Source organism: Clarias gariepinus, chromosome 26 (genome assembly GCF_024256425.1).
Source record: "Clarias gariepinus isolate MV-2021 ecotype Netherlands chromosome 26, CGAR_prim_01v2, whole genome shotgun sequence".
Classification (NCBI taxonomy): Eukaryota; Metazoa; Chordata; class Actinopteri; order Siluriformes; family Clariidae; genus Clarias; species Clarias gariepinus.
This window is the reverse complement of record NC_071125.1, coordinates 18,655,196-18,664,926: the sequence shown is the minus strand read 5'-3', so window position 1 is coordinate 18,664,926 and position 9,731 is coordinate 18,655,196. Positions and strand designations below refer to the sequence as shown.

Sequence of the window (9,731 nt, the reverse complement as noted above, 5' to 3'; positions counted from 1 at the left end):
ATCTCGCAAATCCATCGGGGAACATTTACGACTGGTAGTGACTGCTGTGGGCGGGGTCAAGGTGTGGGGCGGAGTCAGGATAGATAAGTTAGTTACATAGGTGGAAAGGATAGGGGTTAGTCTAAAGAATTAAGATTGAGTGGGGAAGAAGTAGGCAGGAGTAAGTGAGAGGCGGGGTTAAGACACAGAACATAGTTAGCAAAAAGCTAATCATTATTTAAGATGAGTGCAAGATATGGATGGGGCGTGAGTACTGAAATGAATGGGGTTGCACAGGGGGCGGAGTTGAAACGTTGGTAAGTTCGGTGCACAGACGGGGTTTAGACTGTGAGGGCGGAGTTAAAGAATGCTGCAGGAAATCTTTAGACTCATAAAACACTGAGTTGATGTGAATCTAGTGGATTTGCTTTATTTACAATAATACAGATCAGATCCTCATCAAACCTCTCGGCTAATTCTGTCTCTGTCGTTAGTTGTTTTTTTTTTTTCTTTTTTCTTCTCCTTCGTGTCGTACACATCTGTACAGATACATGAACATCAGCATAAACGCCAAGCTGGGTGATTATATATGAAGACAACAACTACAACTTTTACAGCACTGCCATCGTCTGTTAATCTTCACGCACTCAAGCACTGCAATTAAGGAAATTAAAAAAATGTAAAAAAAAAAAAAAAATGTACGAATCACCTCCTCCCTCCCACTTACAGAACTTTTTATTTCTTAAATTTCATTCAATTCCATTGCATGATACAGGCCTGCTTAATCCATAAAAGACTAAAATAAAATTAATTCATTAATTAATTAAAAAAAACATCTATCGATCAGGGAAATGCGTAATACTTGAATTTCCCCTTTAGTCAACACAGTACCATGCATTAACTCGTTTTCACGTTAGTTCTTCTCTCTTTTTTGTTGGGTTTTCCTTTTCTTTTTTTTTTTTCAATATTTGTTAGCAGGTTAAATTTTCCATAGTAACTAAAGGTTAAAGATAGTGTTGTCTTCACATAAACTGAGAGCAAGTATGTGTGTTGTTCTACGTCATGTTGTCGAGACACGTCCACCCTATTGCGTGCCGATGTTCCGAGGGATCCCGGCGGCGTTTCGTGAAGACGCTCCGAGTTTTTCTACACCACAGCGTTCGGATCTGCGCAGTCCTGAGAGCCTGAGTTAGTCTGTTTCCCATCCGGATGTTTGACCGATCTGCAAAACACACACGCAGGCATGCACGCACACAAACACACCCAGAACGTCACTCTTCATTAATAACTCCACGCACATGTGGTAATTATTGGAGGCGTAGTCACAGAGGTAAGACACCATGAAACGTGATTGACCTGTTTCTCAGATCACAGTCTTCAGTATTGGATGGATTGAAAATAAAGATCATGCTTGAATTCTCTATTCTGATTGGTTAGAAGGTGTTGATTATTATACTATAACAGCAGCTCTGAAAGGAGTTCCGGCTGCAAATCATATAATAATATGAACGCTTTATGTAAAAAGACTCCAGGAGTCTCCAGTGCCAATGCATTTGTATCTAAAAAAAAATTTAGCCTTAAGGGAAAATAAAATCTGTTGACATTCATTGCAGTGAGACATGCAACATTTTTTTTCCTTCTCTGATTAAAACGTCAAAAGAGAAACTGGTGAACTAACCTGTTTCATGGGTGTGTAACTATAAACGATTTCAAACATATGAGATTCTTTAATAAATAAAATACGTAGGATGTTAATTGCTGACAAACAGTTTGTGGGGACTGTTATGGAAAAACTTTGAAAAACTTCAGGGTGGGGTCAGATTACTCAAATCCATCACTGATTATTTTCCCACAACAGCAGGCCCTAATTTATTGTTTGGTGAAGACTAAACAATACATCATTGCATTCCCTGCATTCCATTCCCATTAGTCAGGACTTGAAATATTATGAAACTTATAATAAGATCCTTTGCCCATATTTGGAGTCACAAATAAAAAAATATCAGCAAAGTGGCAAAGGTGAGTCTTAAGATCAGATAAATGTATTCCTGAATAAAGGTATTTTGTTGCGTTGAGGGACACATCAGTCATAGTAAACTATATAAAAAAGACCCACTGTGACATCACCCGTAGATTTTCTGGAGAGTGCTGGGAGCTCTGGCCATCACCATCTTGGCAAGAGCTGATTTCACCTAAACACCGGTTAATCCATAAATGGGAAAATAAGTGGAGCGAAGAGTTACTTTGCATTTGATTAAACTCCGTCTTTCATACAATGCACGTCTTCCCGTGTTAACTCATCTTCTGTGCTAAGTTAAACTATAATTATTCCAGTTAGCTGGTTAGCTAAAGAAATTTAAAGCATCATCAGTTTGACACCTGCAATGCAGCCATCACTCAAATCGCTCACTCTCCTAATTATGCATAATTTCAAAGCCAAAGTCAACACTATTGTCAATTCTGCTACGTGTACAGTACATGCATATAAAGAATTTAAATCACATTACTCTCAGTCTCCTTACAAAACAACAAAAAGTACAAAATTGTAAATAACAATAATAAAAGAGACAGATAACACGACAGAAGGCCAAATGAGCTTTTAGTTTGTTTATTTTATGGCTTAATATAAAAAAAAAAAAAAAACTATCTCCCTTGTATAGTTTTCATGAATAGAAAATGTTTTTATGAAAAAAGGAAATATCTAAGGATAAGTCTATGTCTCACAATCCTGAATCCGTATATATTTATTAAAACATTGGAAACAGCAAAAATGGATAAGAAGTTCTGGTTTGCAAGGGTTGCAACAGACAGAGAGTGCAATTTCTATACACAAAAGAGTGTTCTTTCTTTTTTTTTTTTACTGATCCTACTCTTCACATACGGTTAGATGGAGGGGAAGGTTTATAGTTTGGATCTCAGAGATGTAAAGTGAATAAGAATAAAAAATAAATTAAAACATTGTGTTAAACCTCATGTATTTATTGTTTGTTGTATGTAGTAGACCACTCTTTTGCTGGGTATTTTAGGTAAAGCCGGTCCGCTCCGCTGGATACCACCGCAAGTATATTTCACACGTGTGGAAAAACACTGTAGAGACAGCCCTCCTAGGAAACCCAAACCCTAAATTGAAGACGTAGTCCTTTCAGGGGAAATGTCCCTGTCTTAACAAGTAAAACAGCAATGAGGCATTGTGCTGATGCGGTTCTGACCGGGGACCGTCCACATACGGTACACAGTCCTGACTGGGGACACGATCCTCGATGACAATACAGCCAATTTAAAAATGAAGGACAGAGACACGGAGGAAGAGTGTGAAAGAGAAAGGAGAAACGGAGGAAGAGGAGACAGAATGAGAGAGACAAAAAGGAAACAGAGAGAAAATCATAAAGAGAAAGAAAGGTAAAGAGACATAGGGGGGCATAAAGAGAGAGAGAGAGAGAGAGAAAAAGAGAGAGAGAGACAAGAAAAGAAAGGCAGAGAAGGAGAGAGCGTCAGAGTGCACAAGGGAGAGAGAGTGTGTAGGGGAAATGAGAATTCCTAATTTCCCACAGATGGATAAGGGTTATGCAAAACATTCATTCATAATGAAAAGATAAAATGAGCACATGTGTGTGTGTGTGTGTGTGTGTGGGCGTACTGAGAAAGAGAGAAAGGCTTCTCACAATCACTTAGTGAGATTAGCTGACACACCCCCAAGTCTGACATTTAAAGGACACATTTGTTAAGGAATGTGTGTGAGGCATGCAGCCAGGCACATGTGTGTGGCGTTGCTCAGTGTGAAAGGGATGCCACATTAACACGCGACACGTGCTGTTTTATGAAAATAAAATAAAACAATTGCAATGTTTAGACTTAATGTCATGCAATATTAGGGAAAGTCTGTTGAACATTAGTTGCTGTTCTCGTTCATGTCGCAGCCGTTGTCATCGGTCGTACTCTCACTATTCTCTCACTATTCTCTCACTATTCTCTCACTATTCTCTCGCTTTCTCTCTTAAACAGTGTAGCTTGACATGTTATCGAGAAGACTTAAAGCGTGAACTCAACGTTCCTGAACACGTTCCTGTGCTGATAAAATTTACAAAGCACTGTCACCTAACTGAAGTGTCACATCAATTATTATAAACAACATGAACATTAAGTCTCATACGGATGAGAGGTGATTAGTCATAGGGAACAACGTCATTAATGATTGGTCACTGGGAGCAATAGTGATCAGTAGGGATGGGAATCACATGGGGCCAGCTGATATGATATTATCACGATACCATGGTGCTGATTTAATTTTCCGCTTCTCTAGTGATCATTGATTAGCCATAGGAAAACTTTGGAAACAACAGTAATCGATGATTGGTCACTGGGAATAATGGGCATCAGTGATTGTACGTTGCGAGTAATGGCAATCAGTGACTTGTCACTGGGAATAATGGTGATCAGTGATTAATTGTTGGGAATAATAATGATCAGTGGTTGTTTGTTGGGAATAATGGTGATCAGTGATTGATCCCAGGAACAGTGGTGATGAGTGAATGCTCTTTGGTAGCAACAGTAATCAGTAACTGGTCGTTGAAACCAACTGTGAACAGTGATTGGTCTTTGTGAAACAACTATGGTCTATAAATGCTATTTGGAAAACAATGGTCAGATAATCTAGTGATAAAATCGCGACACTGTTGATGCGCAATACACAACACTCATGAGAGAGATACCTACATTTCACAGGATCCATTATCCACCTTGACTCCTCCGTCCACCGGGTCGAGTCCCTGTTCTGAAAGCTGCTTCAAGGCACTCAGAGCCGCCTGCAGACAGAGAGGACGAGTGAGTCACAGCTCCATCAGCCACCACTCCAACAGCAGCAGCAGCGCCAGAAGTGAGATTTAAGATAAACTAAAAGACAGACGGATGGATATATTGACAGAGAGATGGATGGATAGATGGAAGGAAGGATGGATGGATGGATATACGGATAGACAGGGTGCAGAGAGCCTAAAAATATCCATGCATATGAAATCATTAGGTTGTGTGTGTGTGTGTGTGTGTGTGTGTGAGAGAGAGAGAGAAAGCAAGAGCTCAGATCCACCTGGCTGCAACTTGATGCTCTGACGCTGCCAATGAGGACCAGATGTGCAGAAGGACATAAATCTACAACACACTGAGCCTCCTAACCAACACACACACACACACACACATACGCACACACAGATATGGGCGAGACTGTCTCACCTACCAGTCCATATGCTGTCACACACACATAATACAAGGAAGATGGAAAGATGGACAGACAGACCCAGGCACAGTTTTTTTTTTCCAGTGCAAAACTGACCTGAAGTGTGTTACTCTCTCTTTAAATGTAAATATTAAACACTTGATGAATACCATCTGATCACAGCTCTTGTCCAAAAGGTTGCCTTTACTCCCTGTTCCCTACACATGCCAGACTGCATTATAGAGACTCTGTTCCTTTTAAAACTAACTTGTTTAGACACTAGCTCTAAGGCATTCTGGCATGACATGAGTGCACTGGATATTCTCCACTATGCCTTCGGATGTGTCCACAAAACAGCAACACTCTCTACCTAGTGTGCTCTCTAATGAATAGGGTGCAACGTGAGTGGTTAAGTGTTTTTCCTTATAACCTTTAAAATTTAACATAAACAGACCATGTGTTACTCTAAATAACACGTGCATAACATATTTATGAAGGAACAAGAAATCCACAATGGCTGACCCTAAAGGTGAGAACGCCATATCACACATTTAATTTTCAGACGTCACTGACAAAGCTAGCAGGAAAGCGTATGCAGTCTTCACTTTTTTGTTTTTTTAAATTATCCTTAGTAACCGCTTGATCAGGTTTGTAGGAGAGACAAATGGAGGGGGGGGGAGTGTCACAGGGTCAATAATTCTTTGAAAAGTTTATATTCTTCGTTTTTTTCCGAACTCAGGATGTGTTTGAAAAAAACAACAGAAGCTGGAATAGAACCAGACCTTACACTGCTGTTTTCAGCATGCACCGGATCAGCCATAAAACTTTAATTAAAACCACTCAGGTTTAGGTTCTGCTTGTGCCGCCCTCTGAACTTCCCACAGGGCACAGTGCCATGGGACCTCTCGGGGGTATGATGTGATTACTGGCACTGGGATGTTATCCAGCAGATCCTTCGGGTGCAGGTTTGTGTCAGGCATATAACGATATTGCTTGATCAGACTGGGATCGCAAGTTGGATCAACAACCTTGAACTCTAAGACCAGGATTTCAAATCTTTTTAGCAATTTGCGCTGCGATTGTTTTTCTGTGTGATCAAACACCGGGCCTTTGGTCACTGCAGGCATAGATGGGTACCCATGATCGTGTCACCTATTTACTGGAATATAATTGATAATCAGTGTTATTTAATTCACCTGGTGGAGGTGGTGTTAATGTTCTGACTGATCGTTGTATACACAAGAGCCCCAAAGTTAGAGGCCCTCAATCTGGGTGGTAGTGGCTCAGTGGGTTAAGGCTCTGAGTTACTAATCGGAAAGTCGGCGGTTCAAGTCCCAGCTTCACAAAGTTGCCGCTGTTGAGCCCTTGAGCAAGGCCATTAACCTTGTCTGCTCCAGTGGCGCCGTAAAAAAAGGAAAAATGGCTGACGCTGCGCTCTGACCCCAGCCTTCTAACAAGCTGGGATATGCGAAGAATAAAGAATTTCACTGTGCAGTAATGTACTGTATATGCGACGAAAAACAGAACTTCATTTGATTTAATGTGATTTAATACTCCATAATATTTTTTTGTCTATGGATCCAGGCTCTTGGGCCACCCTGTAGATCAGGAGTTATAAACGTGTTAGAAAATGTTACAAACAAAGACTGGTACAAGCATAAATTACCTATAAACTACACATGTATGATGCCAAACCCAAGAACACTTGAATGAGGTAGCTTAGAATGGGTTAAACTTTGAGAGGCAGAATTCACGCACTGTGCTGACCCCCCTGGCATTTCTACATCTGGGTTGTTGTTTTTTTTCATCTGTGTTTCTAGGAACATAAAGTTATAACCACATTCACTTTGGGTTTAAATTCAAATAAAGAGAGAGAGAGAGAGAGAGAGAGAGAGAGAGAGACATTTGGAAAAAATAGGTGACATTTTGTTATGCCCCATACAATGCATACTGTTTTATGAATGTTACAACTATGTTCAGAAATACTTAGAAGTCAGTGGTTAAACACACACACACACACACAAACACACACACGCACACATACACACGCACACACAAATTGCATGGCCTTAGCCTTATCTATCTGTATTATCTATCTGTGTAAATAATGAGTGCTTATCTACACAGGAACATGCAGGCAAGTTACAGTGTGTGTGCAAATGCATTCCCAGGATCTGTTCTAAATCACACTTAAATTGAATCTTTTTTGTGATTGATGAGGAGAGTGTGTAGGTCACAAAAGGAGGAGCTTTTTAGCAAAGAATTTTTTTCAATAGAGCAGAAAAAAATGCAAACGTCAAAGCAGCTGCGATTTATTTCAAGCATTCTTCACAAATGCAAGAATTTACGCCTGGTTAGTATACTTACTAAGACACTGGCTATCTTAAGACTAGTAATCAATCAGTGATCTTCAAAAGAACCTTTTTTAGAACTTTCATTATTACAATTGTCTATTTTTAACCTCCATCTGAAATACTAGAATTTATGTCTAGTAGTATTCCTATTGGAGTGTGAGCTATTTAAGGGCTCTGCACCAAAGAGTAATAGTGAAGAGTAATAGTGCACTTTTTTTTTTTAATTCTTATTCAAGCATATCATTTAAGTATTGGTAGTGCAATACAGAAGTATGTAATTTAAGACACAACCCATAACTACCATAAACACACAATATGCAGTATTCCTGCATGGACTACTTTTCTTGAGTCTTTATAATCAGTTCCAGATTTTTTTTTTTTCTGGATACGAAGGCCATAGATGTACAAACGTTCAGCTTAAAGCATGCTGGAAAAAAAAAAAAAAAAAAAAAACCTCATTCCCTCTTACAACTAATAAAGCACCATTAAAGCACTGATTACTGATGTGTGTGTGAGATTAGAGTTTCTGAGTAAATAATCAGCTTCTACAGATCCAGACAAGCTCCAGGCCTCAGGGAGAGAGAGAGAGAGAGAGAGAGAGAGAGAGAGGGATACAGAGGGACACACTCTGCATCCATCAGAGTAAGATAAACACGCCATTATCTTTCCTAATTGTCGTCAGCCGCATCGTTATTTTTTCCTAATGAGACACTGTGAGGATTGCTGAGACATCAGCCCTCAGAACCGTGTTTATTTTAGGGCGACGACCTGGAAGTGGTTCGTCTCAGTCAGCGAGGCATCAGACGAGTTAGCTGAGACGCTAAATGGCGCTAACGCAGATAACACACACACCACCACTCAGCACACGCACATTAAGCCACAGAATGGATGTTTCCAGGCTAAAGACACTAGCCCGCGTTTCATTCATCACCTTGCTGCCGAGTTCAAAGGCCAGCGGGGGTGGGTGGGCGTGAGGGAACAGGACGGATGGGGAATGTGACATCAGGCGGAATATGTAAATACGTGAGAGCGCACTTAAAGGCTGTGCTGGAAGAAGGACGGAGAGAGTGTGTCAGAGGACAGAGACGCCTCATTTTTCTCATGTGCTTTAATGGCCTCCCTGATTGCACGCTCGTCTTGGCTAAACAGTGGCGATTCGTCCCACAGGAACATGGAACCCCTTAAACTGGATGCTTCATCTCACACAAACACACATACTCAGAACAAAGAAATCCGTGTGTGTGTGTGTGGTTTTACCACACCATACCCGGGTTAGCTTTTTATAATCGCTAATGCAGTAGTACCACTTTCTTACAAAGTGTAACAAAATCTTACAAACACTGTGGGTAAAGTTAACCACAATAGGTTAGCTACTAAATAGTAAACACTTAAAATCCAAACAGGCTAGCCGTACCCTAGCATTATAGTACAACTTTACCACAAATTAGCTTTATAGGAATAGTTTTCCCACAAACTAGAATTACAGTAAATTATTTTACTACAGACTACCATTACAGTAAACAGTTTTACCATAAACTAGATTTATAGTAGACAGTTTTACCTAGAGTAGCTTTATCGTAACTAGCATTATAATAAACACTTTTTATTTTACTATTTCGTAATCTAGAATTATACGAAACAGTTGTACAACAAACTAATTTCAAAGTAAACAGTTGTATCACAAAATAGCCTGATAGTAAACAGTTTTACCATAAATTAGCTTTATAGTAACAATTTTAACATAAACTATAAAGCTAAGTAACAATTTTACTACAAACTTAGGGCCTGTCCACACGAAGACGCGTTTCGCTGTATACGTATAAATTTTTTATCGTATTAGCGTTTCGTCCACACGGATCCGGCGTTTTAGGAGACTGAAACCGCTATTTTTTGAAACCGGGTCTCAAAGTGGATAAATCTGAAAACGACACCCTTGCGTCTTCGTGGGATCCGTATATTTTGTGAAACAATGATGTCATCACATCACATGTCGGCTGCGTCACACGTAACAGCAACAACAATAATGGCGGACTACATGATTGTGTTCGTGTTGCTAAAAACCTACTAGCTTTATTACAGCAAAATCTATTGCTTCTATGCAACTGTTTTGAGCAACAAGCGATAATGGACAACACCATCTTGGTTCGTATACAGCGCGCAAGGTTCAAAAGAGAGGCTCAAAGTCTTCT

General features: G+C 39.9%; 1 protein-coding gene across 5 annotated transcripts in view; it reads right to left on the bottom strand.

Moving 5' to 3' along the window:
- Positions 1-397: 397 nt before the first annotated feature.
- stau2 (staufen double-stranded RNA binding protein 2) overlaps positions 398-9,731 on the bottom strand; it is a 103,153-nt gene continuing 93,819 nt past the window's right edge. For all 5 annotated transcript variants that reach the window (XM_053487738.1, XM_053487739.1, XM_053487740.1 and 2 more), the window contains 2 exons: positions 4,693-4,781; positions 398-1,201 (listed from right to left, as the gene is read on the bottom strand). In XM_053487738.1, coding sequence (XP_053343713.1) covers positions 1,126-1,201; positions 4,693-4,781 — 165 coding nt within the window. In that variant the 3' untranslated portion in view covers positions 398-1,125. The remainder of the gene's footprint in view (positions 1,202-4,692; positions 4,782-9,731) is intronic.